Source organism: Achroia grisella, unplaced genomic scaffold (assembly GCF_030625045.1).
Source record: "Achroia grisella isolate CSIRO2021 unplaced genomic scaffold, CSIRO_AGI_Agris_v1 utg783, whole genome shotgun sequence".
Taxonomy (NCBI): Eukaryota; Metazoa; Arthropoda; class Insecta; order Lepidoptera; family Pyralidae; genus Achroia; species Achroia grisella.
The window spans coordinates 503,837-524,218 of NW_026713023.1; the positions used below are offsets into that span (position 1 = coordinate 503,837).

Genomic DNA, 20,382 nt, shown 5'->3' on the forward strand with positions numbered 1-20,382 from the left:
TGGTGATCTGTCGTACGACGGCTGACACCAACCTCATACCCCACTACATAACGGCCACTACCGTTATGTGAAGAACGTATTGAATGAGAAGAAGAATTGTCCAATTGATTTGTAATATCATGTGCTCCTTTATTTCTGACGGTAAAATAATCATCATTGTAAATCAAAAATGGCCGGCACTACAAAATGGGAGATTACATATCTTTCTAGTGCTATATTCAAGAATTTAAAAATACCATTTAGATGTGAGCAGCGCGTGCGCAGTATGGTGCGATACAAGAGGAGGTGGCTACAAATCTCGCGGCTGGACCCTCCCCGATGGGACTGCTTGTTCGCGGTCATCACCTATGTTCTGCATCTCCGGAGTCTGCCAGGTAATATTCTAATAAAGTTAAACTTTGCTTGTAAGTTATTTTAAAAACTTTTGTTCATTTTGCGCTAATATTTTGTTATGGACGGACGCTGTAACTAACCTACAATACTCACCCTGTCGTTTTTTGTTTCCTCGTCCTTGTCGTCGTCGTCGTCTTAGTCGTTTCTTGCCACAATTGTTTCGTCTTTCGGACGAAGTCGAACGATTGTGACAAAAAACGAAAATATATTAAGTTCATTAAATTCCCGTAGGTAAATATACATTTTTAGGCTTTGTATGTACAGTGGAGGGATAACGTGTGTACGGTTCCAGGAGCAACATGGTTACAACTTATCGTCAGATGGGCAGTCAGTTTTATCTTTCGAGTTATAAAATATTATTAAATACTTACAGAAATTCACATGCTCCTCAAGTACTGACAACGAGTTCACATTGAAGCCCAGCGAATGCGAATGGGAAGCCTTACAGTTACAAACTGCTACACCGCACACCACCTCGTAAGTACTGCACTTTATACTTTAATTTACTTTGTAGGATAACACGAATGAAGTATCGCTTTAACGGTGATTGAATTTACAACGACCTGAGTCGAGGTTCGAACCCTAGCCGTGCCCTCAGACTAAAATCGTATCCGTCAGGCGGAAATTGGCCTTCAGCCGCTCCATAAGTCCTTTCGCGCATTGGTAATGCCATCTGCACTCGCCCCTATTGTCCATTCAAGCTGTAATGCCAGCTGCGGCCAACAACATTCGAGTAGTTCTCTATGTAGTAGTTAGCATAGAGATTGAAAAAACACTACATAATAAAAAGACAGACTTTTTTCAACCTTTTTCTTTATCGCGTCAGATAACCTTTAGTAACCGCATTTTATGAGCAGCTAAGCACAAATTTGGTTAAGTAACGGTAGCTAACGATAAGTATAGTTGTGACTCGTATTCTGAAACTAGTTAATGTGTGGACAGTACAAAAACGTCAGGCACGTGGCGTCGTGCCGTGGGCTCCCAGTGGCGGCCGACGAGCGGCTGCCACTACCACTGCGTGTGGCCCGGAGCTGGTGTGCGACTCGTGCGGTCCTCCTCCAGGAACTCCGCCAGCATACAGCTGTGCCGGCCCGACACCACCAGGCCCGATCTGGTAAGTTATTCATTCAATAAAAAAGAGATAACCCTGCTCCTGCGTTCTGCCTCCCAGAACTCCTGCAGCATACAACTGTGCCAGCCCGACATCTGGTAAATTCTTCAACCATTACAAAAAAACTAATAAACCTGGTAAATTCACACAGCGCCATAGCTTATTCATTCTTGTTCTTCATCCTCGCCTCTTCCCGTTATGTGGGGTTCCTAAGCTTGAGATGCCATGCATTTCAGCAGTAATCATCGTAATTTGACAGATCCATCTTCTTTATATCCCAATGGATTAATCAGCCAGGTAGTTAGTGGCTAAACCGCTAGATCACGGAGGCCGACAATTTTAAACCTGTATAACCTGTAGGAAATGTAAGGCTCTTACCTTTTATGACATCATTCAAGATTCAAGAGGGGGTAAGGAAGGAAATCTCAGACACTTATCTTTTATGATATCATCCAAGTTTATGAAGGGGAGGGGAAGGAAATTTTAGGCAGTTACCTTTTATCTTATCATCCAAGTTTCGGAAGGGGGGGAAGGAAATGGTAGGCACATACCTTTTATGATATCGTCCAAATTTCGGGAGGGGGGACAGGAAATTATTTTAGGCAGTTACCTTTTATGTTATCATCCAAGTTTCCGAAGGTGGGGGAAGGGATGATATTATCTAAGTTTCGGAAGTAGGTGCGGGGGAAATATTAGGCACTTACCTTTTATAAAATGTACAGGGCTGCACTCATCGCAAGACACCTTACCAGTACGCGACAATGGTGTGCAGCAAATACAAAGAGAGGGTGAGGAGACTGTCCGGCTTAGGGATGCAGATATCACCTGCACTTGGTAAGTAATTTAGTTTTTTTTATAGATAACAATAATGTCTTAAGCATTTCACACAGCATCATCTAATCCCAATTATTTATTATTATCTGCATCTCTTCTTGCAGAGGACCCAGACCGTCCATGCCGCATCGCGTGCCAGGACGAACACAGAGGATGTCAAAGGCACAAATACTGTTTTCTACATTTTACGGATCAACGGACACGAATCTGGCTGGTACCATCGCTCACACTTTGATCCCGTGGGGAAGAATGTGTTTTAACGTACTGCGTCAGCGTAGCAAGTGAAATGTTGACTGATGAGTAATGTAAAATTTTATCGACCCATTCTGTTTATATGAATGAGTTTTCGACAAACTTTATAAAATTTGAAAGATTATCTGCATCTCTTCTTGCGACGCTCGTTATTGCCTGCGAGAAGAACATGTTCATATGACATAAGTGTTCGACACCCGAGGGCTGGTTCCCGCTCGTTATTGCCTGCGAGAAGAACATGTTCATATGACATGTGTATTCGACACTTGAGGGCCAGTTCCCGCTCGGCACCGCCTGCGGGAAGAATAACTCCTCGTACTGCATCAGCGGCAAATGCTTGGTGAGTCACGGACGTTATTCATATGACATGTTTATTTCCAGCAACGAACGAGTGGTAGCACGGTTGTCACATCATCACATGATATCCTTAATGCTGTTAACATATAAAGGCGACGGTTGCCACCTACCATCACGTTTAATTATTTTGCCAATCCAGTTACATTTTTTAACAGGAATTTGGTCCTGACAATACTCCCCTATCCGAGATGGTGTTCACATTACCACTGCTGGGCCGAAGTAGTACCAGCTCGAGTAGCAGCATCAGTACGAGCATGAGACGTGTGACGTCACGACACCGGCGCAGTCTTCACCGCGACAGGATCACAGTGAAGGCGACACTGGAACAGCGCCATCTAGAGGACTTGATCGCAAGACTTAATCTTACAAGTGAGTTGTATAGCACAAATATTTTTTTTAATGGATAAAAATAGAATATTGCACCCGCCTGTGCTTACTTTTTACACTGGGAGAGATAAGATGTGTATGAGGTCAAGTCAGATGACCCATCGTGGTAAATTTACCAAGGATTTATATCGATGGTTTGCAAAGGGATCCACGTGGAGGTCAACCTGTACATTGCTTGCTAGTAAGGGGTTGGGTTTTTTTATTGGATGATATTGGAATGGTGCACCCACCTGTGCTATAAGTACCCTGGCGAGGCACCAGTGTAGATGAGTATGAGGTCAGGATCACCACGTGGAGGTCAACTTGACTTGGTACATTGCTAGCAATGGGGTTTTTTAAGGATTATAATGGAATGATGCACCCGCCTGGGCCAACGTTTTACGCTGGTGGGGCACCAGTTGAGGATGATAGGATGAACATGAGGTCAGGTCAGTTAGCCCATCCTGGTAAATTCACTAGGAATTTATCACCAATTCCATGGGTAACCGCATGGAGGGCAACCTGATATGGTACATTGCTAGCCATAACCCATCTAGTCCCAGCTAAGCAGAGCTTGCGTTATGGGTAGACAACTGATAGATATATTTGAATGTATGGATGTTTGTTACTCTTTCACACAGAAACTACTGAACGGATTTTGATGAAACTTTACAGTAACATACCTTATAATTTAGAATAACACATAGGCTATAATGATACATGTCAAGTATGTGTGATGCAGGCGAAGTTGCCCGGACCAGGTAGTTGATCAATAAAGCAAATAAAGAAATATTTATTGATTTATAATGTCTTTTAACTTTTTAATTTTCAGACAACGGCAGCGAGCATGTGACCTACTATGACGTCATACCGGACAATATAGAGGTGGACTTCAACAATCCCATACACATAGCACCCGAGGATACTCTGATGAGGAAACCGCCCCGTCCCACTTGGGACTAATTTTGGGACACTCGGGACTCATTTTGTAAAGCATCTATATAAAGCAATCCTAGACATCTTTAACAACTATTTTAGCACTATGAATGTACAGAAAAAAAACTTATTATCTTTTCCATCTTAGTCGATTCCTCAAGGTCTGGTCGTGACCACCAAATACACTTCTTGAGGTATCTCTATTTTGTACAAAGTAGATGGCTGAGTGTATATTTCGCTTGACGGCATCTCGAATGGCATCAGTCTCGTGCAGGTGCTCTACCTCTGGCCATTCTTCAGTTTGTTTATTTATTTATTTATTTTTCAAACATTAACCTAAATAATATTATATAATATATATATATAACCTAAATACATTAAAATATAGTATTGACCACTTATTTAATTTCTTCAATAAGTTAAAAACAAATTTGCCTATTTTTGGCCCATTGTCTGTCCTTCTATCTGTCGGTAACTTTTTAACTAATGAACTTCTGATCTTAATATTTGGTGTGAAAATAAATGATGGCACAAAGAATACAACCATTACATTGTTTTCTATTCCGATTACTAAAAAAATATTTATTAACAAATATATCTCGAAACGATCCCATTACAGTAATTGTTTATTTATTGCAACGTGTTTAAAAACACTATGGACGCTATAGAGGCTGGATTTCTATAAGATAATAACTGTAGCTGTTTAATTTTTTTATTACATTTGAATCACGGTGCAAACAGTAGTGCTGTCCGTGAACCTGGACTAAAATAGATACCAGAATATTCACTTTGGGTAACTAATATGCATATATCGCAAACATGACAATACCCAATTAACTAAAAAAAAAAAAAATATTTGTAATTAGGTTTTGTGATTATATATCCCTTATCCACCTCCTTACAAAACATCCTAGTATAAAAATGTTTTAGAACAACTAAACTCGATGTAATTTTATCCATAAGATAAGCCAACAAATGTCAACGTAATCACACAAGTGCTCTGAATAGAGATAGGATGAATACTGACAAATAACTATATTATAATATTATAACGATAAACTCTTCTTAAAATTAAAACTTCAGAGTGGATTTTCTAAAATCAATAATTTTTTAGTTAATTCAGTATTGCATTAGGTGCGTGATATATTCATATTGCTTATGTTCTTGTCCTGCAGTGGGATGATGATGATGACAGAATATGACCATTATATAAGATGAGAGTGAAAAATATTCTCATTTGGAAGAGAATGCAAAGGTGTTTTTACATGTAAAATTTACTAGGTTATGTATGTATAGTCAATGCAATAAGTTTGAACATAGTTTCATCGACTGTACAATTGTTGTGATCATTTTTAGTATTTATTTTAGAGAATTTTATACTTTGTTACATAAGTAGGTAGGTTTCTAATTATTGATTAAATAATATATAAAACTTTTTTTTTATAATTACCTTGGTTTTATTTGAGTCTTCCTACTAAAAGATCAACATGATGGTTTGAAAGAGAATTAAAAAAAAGATATGTGCTTATACTTTTAAAAAATATATTGATCTTCATTATCATATTATATAATATTGATATTCATATCAAGATCAATATAGTTTTAATAAAAATAGAATATCTGTAGTACAATAGAAGTATATCAATTATACCGAAAAAATATTTTTGTGGTATTAGCTAAATGGCTAAAATAAATAATATTATTTATTTAAACCTTTATCAATATAGTTTGATGCAGTTCTGACTCCCAAACTAGCGAACAAATGAGCAAACAAAATGACAATATATGTCAAAAAATAAATTGAACAAAATAATTATTCTCTCAAGAGGCCATTCTTTTTCATCGTAAGTTGTTGCACCCATCAGGGTTCCTAGTTTTGTTATAATAATATTATGTCAACCATTCACGTTCGGCTGTAACATTATGGTATGTAATGCAAATGAATAAATAAATAAACATTGCATTTATTTAACTTTTTATTATTGCTGTTGTATTAAAAAATATTACTATACATTTTGAGACATCAAGAGTTGATAACTTTCTAAGTAACTTAACTAACTTACTAACTTATAAAATACTTAGTAACTTATTAACTCACTAAGAATTTAATCAGAAATTTTAAATTTGTGGATAAAAGTGTAATATTTGTATTTAGAGTAGTCGAGATGTATTTTAAATATAAAATATGTAATTAATTTAAAAATCAAAACGGAGCTAACATTCTCACTGTTGTCATCCTAAGCTCCTAAATAAATAGAGAAAAAAAGTTGACTATACGAAAAACAACTTATAACTTGTTAGTTATCAGCTCTTGACATTGGAGAATCCTAATGCTGTTAACAGCTTATTGGGGTCTGCTAGGAACCATTGCCATAACTTCCTCATCTGGTTCTTGTCTCCGTTCTGTAACAATCAAAAATGTAATATCAAAACAGGCAGTTAAAATGGCAACTATAATCATGCATATATGATGATGTGGTATTCATATAGTTGGATGACAGTTACCACTTTTCATGAAGTCAACTATTAAATCTAAAAAATATGATATAAATAATAATATAAGACGATTCGTCACATTTCAGAACGGGAGCATCTATATGCCATAATAGGCAGATTGACTCAGATTAATAATAATAGCCTTGAACAATTCACAAAGCGCCATCTAGTCCCAAGATAAGCAGAGTTTGTGTTATGGGTAATATACTGACTTTAAATACATACATAATATACATTGAAAACGTTCAAACAATATATATCCCTCTCAATATATATATGAAAATATTATGTATGTACGACTACTTAAATGATAAATTTATTTCCAAAAAATAGTCACTTACAAATAATATACAATACAATCATTTTTGTTTGGGGTCGTCGTAATATGTTTTTCTCTTCCATTCATCCCTGTTCGCAGACATCTCGTTACTTACTCCCTTTCTTACCATATCATCTTTCACATAGTCCATCCATCTCTCTTTTGGCCTTCCTCTGCCCTTATATCCATCCACATTCATATGAAACACCTTCCTTAAAATATTTACTATTTGAGTCTACATCTTACCTTAACAGAGGTGAAAGCCTTGCTAGCATCAGCCACCATCTGGTTGACCTGGTCCATCTTCTGCTCGAGTTGGTGCATCAACGAGGCGACCAGGGTATCCTGACAGTGTGGTTGTTTGGTACAACCATTCCAAATGTATTCACGGATTTGTCTCGTTGATGATTTACTGCGTATTTATAAATAAAAATACTATTTATACAAAATCTTAAAAATATAATCCGTCTGACAGGGGACTGGTCTGATAACTATGTCAGATTCATTTTGTTACTCAAATAATTATTATACTTCTTTACTTTTGTAAAATTTGCAGCATGTTTTCACACAGAATCTAAAAATAGGGATGCTAAACAACATTTATTTAAACGAGCAACACGCAAATTTTTGTTACTCTTGTGACGAATGAGTGGTAGAATAAAAAAATATTACTCAAGTGTTTATATTAAGTTTAAATGAAAAAAGATTATTAATATTTCTACTGGACAAGTGACTAAACGCTAACTAATAACAGTTTGTACTACGAGTAATAAGCAAAAGATAAAAATAATTTCATTCATTCTTTTTTTACAAAACCTCCATTATACACGCAGAAAACGTGGCCAAAACTAATATAAGTTAATAATGTGCAGAAATCAAACTGAGACCACAGGAAAGTAAGTAAACTCCTAAATGGCTGCAATAGATTGCTGGCAATTGTTGTCAATCAGCCAGTGACTTTTATAAAGCAAAATTTATGCAAAATTCATTATAAAAATTATACTTCTGTATAGTACACTATTAATTGATAGAAAAAATCTATATTATCGCAAGTAGAACGACACACAAAATCTAATTTTAAAATATTCAGAAAACTTACAATTCGAGCAAAGCAGCCTCTTTATCTTCAAAACGTTCGTTAATATTATCTTTCAGCTCTACAATACTCCTATATATCTCACTGTACGCTTTAACAAGTAACAGTGCATCTGTGGTTGACTGTACACCCAATATTTTGCACAGCGTGTCGAGAAGTACATCTGATGTCTCAAGTTTTCTTTCGCAAGCTTCTTGCTCTTCACGTATACTGGTCATTGACTCCTGCAAAGGAACAGCACCAGTTTTAAACTCACTACACTATACTACATAACCCACACAGTTTCACGAATTACATTTTCACTGTTTTTGCAACATTTATAACTGCAACTCCGTCCTATTTATCGTAGCATGATGTTTAGTTTAGGGAGCCCCTTCGTCAACACTTACCTTCACCGCTTGTGTTTCACTCCCTGCTCAGCCAAACGTGGTAGGAGATAGTGCAGCTTTAGATGCACGTTCTAGTATAGGACTTAATGCAGTTCTAGACTTCATGATAAAAATTAGACTGAAGATTGTTTTGAATAAGATATTACGTAAATTTAAAGAAATTTGTACATTGATGTAAATAGATACACGTTCTAGGATCACAAATGTTAATGAACTTTTGCGTGTAATTTTATCCTTATGAAAGATTCAAGGAAGGCATTTTATGCGGTAGCAGTTTTAGTGGCACATAAATTAGCTATTTCAGACTCAAACTTACAATCCTAGTAGCAATAGCTTCGCCTTCGCTAACGACATACTGTCGCAGTTGGGCAGAAAACTGCAGTAGTTCTTCCAGAGTTCGAAGCTCGTATCTCAGTGCGCAGTATAGAAGCCGGTCCAACGACAAAGCTTGCTGCGTCGTCTCCAATAAGTATGTTATATCATTGTGGATTTGTCTGTAAATTTGGAAATTATATTTTATCTAGTAACTGTTGCAAATTAGCTGAAGCCCCGTCTGACATTGATTTACTGTATGGAGTTGTGACTCATTAAGAAAGAAATTGAAAGAAGTAAATATTCTCCCCTATGTGTCGCTATATATGTTTGCTCACATATTCTATATGTACCCGAAAATCTTCACTTATTTCCAAAGAATAGCCATGTTCATAACATTAATACTACATTTAAGGAGTTACTAAGTGTTTGCTGTAGGAATATTGCAGTGGTTGATTTGTTTTAAATTGAATAAAAAGAATATTTTGAATGTATTGTACACAGATTTTAATAATGACGCCACGGAATGTTCGAGAAGGAGTGCAAAATTGCATATAAAATAACATCGATGTTCTGTGCCTGACATTCGAAATTTGAATTTTTAAAATTTTATTTTTAAATAAAGTATAGGGCTATATTGCGATCGCAAATACTAAGCATCTAATCTAAATAAAATGTGCTATATAAATTTGAATTTATCAAAAACTGGCTGACTTGTCTTGTGACAGATTTTGTCTTAACTATGATTAAAGACAAGGCTGCGTGTGTACACTTGCGTGTGTAGCTACCTATTGCAGCCGCCAAACAGCTTACTTTATAAGCTGTTTTAGTTAAAATTATAGGACAGGAATAACGACTGCCAATTAAATAAAATCTAACATACTCTCTGACAGCCAGCGCGGATTGCGCTGCGGTTTCTAGGACGAGTCGAGTCCGGGACTTCGCGAAATAATTGATGGCCTCCGGTATCTGCTGGTCCAGTATTGATTCCTCTTGTAACAGCAAGTCTATGGCACTTTGTGCTTCCACTATGGCCGAGCTAGTGACAAATATAATATCCATATTTAATATTTTAAAGACGAAAATGTCTATTGAAAAATCCGAAGTATGGGACATTTTTTTATTTATTTGTTTCAAACAACTTAATATTATTTAAATAAAAATATTGGCCCATATTATATATACATATTTAAATATGATGCGGTCATTATTTGCACGTAAAAGTTAAAAATAATCACGGAATCTTATCACGTTTCACTTTTATTGAGTTCCTTATATTTCGGCATTGCTTCAACTGCAATGATCACTACTAAGTTTACGCGGGAACTCAATAAAAATACATAAAACGTGGAAAGACATTTTTTTATTTTTACATAAGTAAAAATTTATAAAAATGTATAATATTATAAACGAAAAAGTTTATGAGTATGGATGGATGTTTGTTACTATTTATGCGAAAACTACTGAACGGATTTTGACGAAACTTTACAGTAGTGTAGCTTAAAAAATATGTAAATTGGGCGAAATATAATGAGTTGCGCGGGTCAGCTAGTATTAGATAATTACCAGCTCTTAGGATGACTTTCATTGGTAAATAAAATGTTAGGAATTGAATTTTGACATGTTGAATCATTGTGCTCAAAAATAATGAAAATACGCAGACTTACTTTACTTGGCTACGATGAACATTATTGTAGTTAGCGATAAGAGCTAATTTCGCTTGTTCGCCTGCAAGTTCAGCCTTCGTGTCAATGTAAAACTGCGTCGCCGCTATAAGTCTAAAACAATTGGAATTATTTTAGTACTAAAACAATCAATTACTCAAATTTGAGAGTAAAAAAAAAAGAAAGAAAGTAAGTGAGAATTACTCCCCTTAACATTAAGGTACACCATGTTTTATATAAAAAAAAAAAGAATTAGTTCTCTCTTATCTTCTTACTAAATATGTACATGTTTATATATATTACTTTAGACAGTATTTTAATTCACACATAAAACACAGTACTCCGTTTTACAATATTTATATCCCATCAAAAACATAAATGTGAAATGATAGCCGAGTTTAATATTATGATATATGCCTTGATTGTTGACTTCTACAACAAAAGAGGTGAGATCTAAATGGGTGCCAAGTTCAATGGTATGTCCTGAAATGTATTTATAACAATATATAATATCATTTCTTCTTATAACTTAGGATAATATACTGTAGCCTAAGATCTAACTCGGCTTGACACGCTACCGCGTGTCTTGATACTACATACTATTAAATTAGGAAAATAATTTTTACATATACTATTTTTTGTATTTCATACTATGTAAGATGTTTACTAACTTCTGTTCCATACTCTTAGCTTCTGTTAAGGCTATTTGTATATCTTCATCTGTGATCGCATTCTTTTGCTTTTTGTTAAACTTCTTAGAAGTGTATATATCGAAATGCGATCTGAACAATGCTTGCGACTGTCTATATGATTCAAATGGACCGAACGTGAAAAACTTCCGGGCTACATCCTGAAAATAATATTATATTGTATTATACTAGTTAACCCGCGCAACTTCATCTGCATCACACTTACACTATTTACATTATATATTTTTTAAGTTATAGCCTATGTATTATTCTGATATATAAGCTATATTACTGTAAAGTTTTATCAAAATCCGTTCAGTACTTTTTGCGTGAGAGAGTAACAAACATCATACTCACAAACTTTCACATATGTAATATTATTAAGATTTTATTTTGCAAACATTGCTGCTTTGTATTGGTGATACATTAGGAAATTATCCTTATTGCGTTGGCGAACCAACTGATAGTCCCCGACAACATAAGTCGCCTTAAAAGGCGTAGATTACTGAAACCCGATGACTAATCTGGACCACCTAAAGAGACAATGATTCTGTTGGGAACCACACTCTACCACGACTCAACTCTTACACATCTGTTCATAGTCTTCCATGAGAGACTGGCAAGATGGTCACAGAAAAAAAAAATATTCATTTATTTGGCAACTTAATGTTATATAACAATGTTATTATTATATATATTATACCTTAAGGACTAACAAATATTATAGAATCCCTGGACAATTCACACAGCGCCATCTAAATCAAAACTAAGCAGAGATTGTATTATGGGTATTTGTTCTACTGTGTATTTGCTCTCCCCACCACTCCTGTCATCGCAATATGACAATACCAACCTTATCCATATGACAATTGCTGTACAATTCTAATGAATCTGCTATTGTGTCAATCACACCTTCAGTCATATTCTCCACCTCCTCGGACAACTGAAGACACTCCTCAGCAGCTGAGGACTCATCTTCTGTACACTGCTGCTCAACAGCATGAAGCTTGGTCACTTCCAAACTAAGTTCTTCTTTTGTAATCCTGAAATGTAAGAGATATTGTTGAATGACTTACAAATTTATAATTATCTATGTTATTGCACTTTATGAATCAAAAGAAGAGAAGAATACATCAATAAATATAACTGAAGTATTGAAGTTCACATCTAAAATACAGTGAAATTTATTTCTTTAGGAGAAATGGTTAACAATTTTTTAAGGAAGGTGTTACATATGTGGTTGGTTATAAGGGCAGAGAAAGGCTGAAAAGAGATGAATGGACATATGGTAGGAAAATGGGCCAATAATGTGATGACTGTGAACAGTGAATAAAAGAAAAAAACATTATGGCAGAACCAGATAAAAAGAACAATAAATCACATATATATATTATTATTGTACCTTGTGATAAACTTTATATATGTATACTGTTATGTACTAAAGTGGGCACTTTGTAAAAAAATATCAATAGATGTCATTCTGGTCAGTGTGATTTGTTCTTTGAAAAATATGTGTTTTAGTGAGTATATAATATATACTTTTCGATATTGTGTAAAATGTATTATTCTGTCATATAAACTATGGCCTAAATAAATTAAAATAAAATATAACCTGATATTGGACAACTATAAGTAGGATTTTATCTAAAATCAAATACAAACAAAGAGATATTGGTATTCCCCTTGTCATTAGGCTTATGATACTACTGATATATAATTGATGATTTGACAGCCTCTGTGGTCTACCATATAGCACACGGCCATACCATGGTGAGCCGCTGGACAGACGGATGCACCATTCCATTAGCAGCCATAATAAAAAATATATATACCATTAAAAATAAACTTACTCATTTTGCTTCACCAACTCTTCAACAACTACAATTTGTTTTTCCAATAAGTTTAGTCTCTCTATCTGCATATCAATGTCCATTTTGACATCTTCTTTACTCTCATTATCTCCTGGTAAACAGATACCAGGAAATTCTTCCAATATAGAATTAATAGATACCTCTAAGTCTTCAGGAGTGAGGAGTAGGCCTTTTTTTTCAATAGCTGTATATCTGTAACATATTTTTTGTCATGTACATGATAAATATGTTATAAACCTAAAAATTATTAATAATTAAAAGGTCATTATTATTTTTAATATTACATCTGTAATATTAAAATTCCAATAATGATAAATGGACAGGCATGTAGAGCAACCAACTTATTACATTGTTTTTGTCAATAGGAATGTAAAACTTGCTGTATTTCTAAATTGCTTTTATAATATAATTGTTATTCTCACAAGCTGTGTAACTAGCAACTCAAACTCTTGTTGTGTCTCGCAACTGTCCACCTGATGGTAACTGTCACTTATACACATGAATAACACTACATCACATTCTTTTGTTACTTTCATGATACCACTCATATATTGCCATTGTAGAGGACTAAGGTGTCTTGCACACTTTAATCAAGCTTTGCTCCAGAAATAGGTAGAAATTACTATTTTTTTATTAATATATTTTATCATCTTATCGTTTATCATTATTGCCCTAAGAAAATAAAATAATAATAATAATAAGTAATAAAATATTTTAGCGACAAAGAAGAGAGAAGTGATCTCTTCCAGTCAATCCAATGGCATAGGTGGTAATATCTTGATAAAAAGAGACCTAATTTTGACTGCAGTAAAAGTATCCATAAATCAATAACTCGTACACGTACGAGAATTCTCTTATGATAAGCAATTACTGAAAAACTGTTATTACTTTTATTAACGACTACTGCTTTTAAGTGTGTTAGTGACTGAAAAGTACGAAATAACTTATTTATTCTCCAATAGTTGTCAAAATATTATTAGATAAGGAATACCTGTGCAGTTCTCCTCGACTCAAGACATTGTTATTATCCAAATTCTTGTACAGCCACCTCAAAACTCCAGCAAATGCGGGATCATTCAACATCCATTCAAATGATTTCTTGAATGTATCCACTTGTAAACTATGAAGGAACGGCACGAATTCATCATCACTTATATCAGTTAAGCAACTCATATTTGTGTAATTCAGTTATATCGCTCAAATATTAAATAAGACGAATATTACAAAATAAAACATTCAACGGTCGCGGTTGAAGTTTATTTTGTGTTTTTTTTTTTTTTGGTACTGTTTATCCTTTTTAGCAAAAGCAAAGGGAACTGTGCTCATACAGCCATTATATTGACAAGTAACAACTTGTTCCGATAGATGGCACCATTATGTTATAATTACCAGTATACATACTTTCTGATTTAGGGCATATTATATTCTCAAAATAAACTACTATATACAAAACATGTATGCACGATATACTTATAATGTTTTATAATAATCATAGGAATAAAGTGATTCGATTTGTACCCTACTCTCTCATAGATGGTAGCACTAGTTTCTTTTTATATAATTATGTTGGAAATAATTTTCGTTTAGTTTCTACTTAGTTATTTTGTTGTCTAAAGTAGGTTCCGTGCTTTAATGACACAATGTTATTTAAATATTATTAACTTATTAAATAGTCAAAGGTTTCATTTAATCATATATATATAATTTTTCTTTCGGCTTTGTAATAGTTTTAAAAATACCCGAATGAATATTTTTATCCATAGTAAGTACATTATGTTAAGTGGAAATGCCTACCTACCCAATAACTAAACGTATCTAATTCTTATGTTGGATACTCGATCGAATCAGCTTAAGAATATTAAATTATAACAAGGTACTTAATACATCTGCAAATGTTATTGAGAAATTAAATAAATTATTTTAAACTATAATATACCTTTGAATAATCACTATTTCTAGCCTGCTGTTGCTGCAATTCAATACGGAAAGCTGACTATTGCTCTTTTTAAGAAAAACATGTAGATTTTATTGATATTCAAATAATTCTAATAATATAATTGTATGATACATAACTATTATAAAATAACCTATATGAGCCTAATTCATAATAATTATTATATATATATATATATATATATATAAACACCTCTTTGGGCACTTTGTTGATCACGCCACAACCTAAACACTTGCTGATTCCACCTTTTGCACTGAATAACTTGACTCCTATTGCGTATATCTCAGGCGGTATGGCAACGTCGCATTCTATTTTGCGATGTGGCCATATATATTCGTCGATAGTACGATATACTCGACACTTTTTTTACTAATAATTCGTGCATGACTGGCTCCGAACGGCTAAATTTTTGGTATACACAAAGACTTTTTGGCTCTGAATATATTTCAAAAATCAATTAATTATGTTGATCACTTTATATACTCGTCCTTACTGCAATACTTACTTTCATCCGAATATATACAGATACCGTAACGGTCTATCAATTATGAATTTATTAATTTACTAATGTAGATATTTTATATTCGCAATGCTCCATACATAGTAACTCCACCGTTGCAGGGGGGAGCACCGTACACCGCACCCCGCGCACACAAACAAATTAGATATTTTTTGAATACACAAAGACTTTTTGTCTCTGTATATATATTTCAAAAATCAATTAATTATGTTGATCACTTTATATACTGGTCCTTACTGCGATACTTATTTTAATCCGAATATATATAGATACCGTAACGGTCTATCAATTATGAATTTATTAATTTACTAATCTAGATATTTTATATTCGCAATGCTCCATACATGCAAGCTCCAGCAACGGTGGAGGGGGGGGGGAAGCAGGGGGGACCGTACACCGCACCCCGCGCACACAAACAAATTAGAACAAATTAAATTCATAACATTATTTATATATGTCGACTGCCTCGGTGGTCACACCGCTTTACATCCGATGGTCGCGGGTTCGATTTCTCGCACGGTGCAAACATTTGTACTCATCGGTCATCGATTGTTTTCATCGGTCTGGGTGTTTTATATGTATATTATATATGTATTTACAATATAAAAATATCTATTTATATCAGTTCACTATCAGTCTGTGTTAATTGTCCAGGGCTATTTATTATATTTTTATAAACGGTTATCTTTTTCCATCGCACCGCTCGCTATCGACAGTGAATTCATAGAAATGTCACTCTAAAAACAAAAATAGTTTTGTGTTTTGTATTTCAAATACTAAATGCAAAATACTATTCAAAATACTTTTTCAAAATAAAACCTTTTGAATTTTTGTCTAAACCTCAGATATTTTATTTATTTTGTATATCAATCATTACATAGTGTAGTATAAAACAAAGTCGATGTCGCATCTAACAGTACATAAATAAAGAAAGAAGACTTTTTGGCTCTGATACCGTAACGGCCTATCAATTATGAATTTATTATACCTAATCTAGATATTTTATATTCGCAATGCTACATACATTGTAATATCTTCATTCATTGTAACGGTGGAGGGACTAAATAGTTGAATAAAACTGAATAAGCACTTGCTCCACTCTATAGGTACTGCGTTATTGTTCATTTTTTCACTCGTTTTGGCGCCAAGAGAGGGTATATAGTCGTGGTCAAGTTAAGAACTTATAATTTAATTTTGATAACAATAGATACAAGTAAAAAGTAGGTATTATATTAATGTACGTAAGTACTGAACTTAAAAATATTTATTCTTTATTGTACATTTGAAAAACTTAACACTTAAGGACTTGTACATATACACGTACATACTGCCATTTTCTCTTAAAGACATCCAGAGAAGCACTATTTATCAAATACGCGGGGTGCATCGACCTTTGACCTTATAACACCTGATTCAACATTATATATTTTTGGTATTTTATAGTGATATGTCACTATAAAATATTATTATTTCTTTAGATATATGACATAATAACATAGTTTACATGATTTTAAACATACGATAAAAAAAATTCCCGTAAAATGTAAAAGATAAAAAATGGTTATTGTTGGTTAGAGAGATAGACATATACCATCATAGACTTTTTTGTTGACCTTATTTTGATACATCTCTAAGCACTAGACAATACGCATTTTCATTAAACAGTATTGTATTTTTTTTATTTCTTTAACTTTAATGCACAAACAAATTTGTACATGTGGCGGACTTAATATTTTGCCGCGTTATTTACCAGGCAACCATGAGTGGTGCAGCGAAAGATTATTGGCGGTGCACTAATATAAATAAGAAATGTCAAAAAAAGATATATAAATACAAAGCAAAATATACATTTCTATAAAAAAATAACAATATACATACATAAATATATAACCCATAAATGTATAAATAAATACATAATGATCCGATAATCAAATTATAAGTACAGTCTCAAATTGAAAGTAAGAAAAACAGAAAATATAGAGAGAACTATAGGGATATAACAGAAAGATGTGAAAAAAGGAGAAGGACAGTAAAAAAGTTACAAATTTAAATAATGTTGCCGCAATTTCTGTTTAAATGAATTTATTACATTATTATATATATTAGGCATACGACTAGCCTTATGACTGTTACTTTTTTTTTAATCTATACATCTATACATGTAAATAAAATTGGAGTGTCTGTTTGTAATATTGAAATAACCGTTTTTTACTACTTGCATATGAATATAAATACGGTACATACACCAAAATAACATATTTTACAAGTTTTGTCTGTCTGTCTGTCTGTTTGTTCCGGCTAATCTCTGAAATAGCTGGACCGATTTTGACGGGACTTTTTTTGGCAAGTAGCTGATGTAATAAGGAGTAACTTACGCTACTGTTATTTTAGAAAAATAAAATAAAATTTCACGCGGACGAAGTCGCTGGGGCCAGATAGTCTATAGATATACCGAGATTTAATATTTAAGTTGCTATTATGTTGGTGACAAAATTTTACTGTAATGTTACTATTACGTTATCCTACACAATTTGTATTATTTTGGATGAATAAATAAATAAATAATAATCTATACATCTATACATTTAATAAAAATTGGAGTGTCTGTTTGTAATATTGAAATAACCGTTTTTTACTACATGCATATGAATATATATAAGGTACATATACCAAAATAACAATTTTTATAATTTTTGTCTGTCTGTCTATCGGTCTGTTTGTTCCGGCTAATCTCTGAAATGGCTGGACCGATTTTGACGGTACTTTTTTTGGCAGGTAGCTGATTTATAAGGAGTAACTTAGGCTACTTTTATTTTAGAAAAATAAAGTTAAATTCCACGCGGACGAAGTCGCTGTTCCCAGATTGTTTTTAATAAAAACGGTTTATTTGATAGAAAAAACATCTTTTTTGTGGTACTTGAGAATGTTGAAGCATGTTGTTTGTAATATTGAAATAACCGTTTTTTACTACTTGCATATGAATATAAATACGGTACATATACTAAAATTTATTTTTATACAATTTTTGTCTGTCTGTCTGTCTGTTTGTTCCGGCTAATCTCTGAAATAGCTGGACCGATTTTAATGGGATCTTTTTTGACAGGTAGCTGATGTAATAAGGAGTAACTTAGGCTACTTTTATTTTAGAAAAATAAAGTTAACAACCACGCGGACGAAGTCGCGGGAATATATGTATAATATATTAGAGATACCTACGTGTTTTTTTTTTATTGATGACTAGCTGTACACGGGATTTCGTCCGTGTGTAATTTAACTTTATTTTACTAAAATATAAGAAGTTACATTCCACGCGAACGAAGTCGCGTGTACAGCTAGTTGTCGGTAGTCTAGCGATTTAGCTAGTACACCGCTTTGATTCCTGCTTGGTGGTCGAGGGTTCGATTCCTCGCACGCTGCAAACATTTGTATTCATGAGTATGATTGTTTGTAACGGTCTGGGTGTTTTCTATGTATAGATAATATATATTAATTTACGAAAAAAATCTTTGTATTTGTATCAGTTATCTGGTACCCATAACACAATGTTCAGCTAGCTTAACTTGGGTCTAGATGAAGCTGTGTGAATTGTCCTGAGATTACTATTATTACTATAATAAATCTTTTCAAATCAGCCGATGTTTATTTTTGCCATAATACGTGCTGTTACCATGTGATAATATTACGTAGTTACTGTTTGATAATGTGATAATATTACGTACTTATTACTGTTTTAAATGTGATGTGTTCATTATTTATATTTCCTTTGAATTAAAGACAAGTGTATATATATATATATATATATACGCGCACTTAGTTGTACACTTTGTTGATCCAGCCACGACCCGTAGATACATTTGCTGGTTCCACTGTCTATCTCTTTCTACCACTATAACGGTATCGTGGCGGAACGGCAACATGTTGCCGTTCCGCGTTCCCGCGTGTTCCCTAGATAAAGTATTCGTCGATAGTACCTGTACTCGATATATATTTTTTCAACAATTTCCTGCAATAGTGACTCCGTATCAGCAAATTTTTTTAAATGCACAAAAACTTTTTGGCTCTGAATATATTTAAAAAATCATTTACTTGTGTGTTGATGAATTTATATACTAGTACATGAAGTACCTAAAATACTTGTTTTGATTCGAATAGGTAGCAATATTATGAATTTATTGTACGTAATCTAAAGATTTTGACGAAATAAGAGTAATTAGTTATCTATCTATCTGTTAACCTTGACTTCATACTGGCACCAGTATTATCAGATGATGAACATACTCTTCGAAAACTTACAGCAGAAATATCATGTTTGGACTCATTAGATTGGTCTCGATGAATAGAGTTTAAAAAACTTAAAATAAATGGTAAATTAGAAATAACGTATAAAAACACTCTACGCAAAATTCAACCACTTTAAAACTTAATAATAATAATTAGGAAAAGATCAAAGCTATAAGTGCACTGAAAGTAATTGATGGCTTCCACACAATATTTTCAGTACTAAACAACTCTGTTTGTTCAGTAAAAGTGTAAATACACTGGTAACCTTTAATCATATTTTATATGCAAACATTACATATACAAACCCTAAAGTTTTATTTCAAGTAAATAACTAGTTTATTAGCATACAACGTTATAATTTAATTTTCTCATTGCTTTCTTGATTTAATTGATTGATTTTAGAAACATGAAAGCGTAGCGGTTTTTGTATTGATTGCCGCATGCATTCTTATGTAAAATGTGAATACTATAACTATCAGATGGCAATTGTAAGTAGCTTTGACGTAGTCTAGTGTTTTGAGTAGTCATGCTCACTAAAATGT

General features: G+C 33.5%; 2 protein-coding genes across 2 annotated transcripts in view; one reads left to right on the forward strand and one right to left on the reverse strand.

The window, feature by feature from the left end:
- LOC131851449 (A disintegrin and metalloproteinase with thrombospondin motifs 16-like) overlaps positions 1-4,594 on the forward strand; it is a 71,469-nt gene extending 66,875 nt beyond the window's left edge. Inside the window, exons 12-19 of the mRNA XM_059201951.1 lie at positions 244-374; positions 767-870; positions 1,336-1,507; positions 2,227-2,338; positions 2,443-2,511; positions 2,842-2,930; positions 3,103-3,316; positions 4,146-4,594. Of these exons, the coding sequence (XP_059057934.1) occupies positions 244-374; positions 767-870; positions 1,336-1,507; positions 2,227-2,338; positions 2,443-2,511; positions 2,842-2,930; positions 3,103-3,316; positions 4,146-4,276 (1,022 nt within the window). The 3' untranslated portion in view covers positions 4,277-4,594. The remainder of the gene's footprint in view (positions 1-243; positions 375-766; positions 871-1,335; positions 1,508-2,226; positions 2,339-2,442; positions 2,512-2,841; positions 2,931-3,102; positions 3,317-4,145) is intronic.
- Positions 4,595-6,217: 1,623 nt separating this feature from the next.
- On the reverse strand, positions 6,218-14,339 carry LOC131851456 (uncharacterized). Its single transcript, XM_059201959.1, has 10 exons — positions 14,077-14,339; positions 13,065-13,277; positions 12,068-12,257; positions 11,197-11,375; positions 10,529-10,639; positions 9,745-9,900; positions 8,866-9,043; positions 8,164-8,384; positions 7,311-7,476; positions 6,218-6,652 (listed from the first exon to the last, which is right to left on the reverse strand). The coding sequence occupies exons 1-10, from the start codon at positions 14,256-14,258 to the stop codon at positions 6,554-6,556; spliced, it is 1,695 nt and encodes a 564-aa protein (XP_059057942.1). The 5' UTR covers positions 14,259-14,339; the 3' UTR covers positions 6,218-6,553.
- Between the last annotated feature and the right edge of the window lie 6,043 nt (positions 14,340-20,382).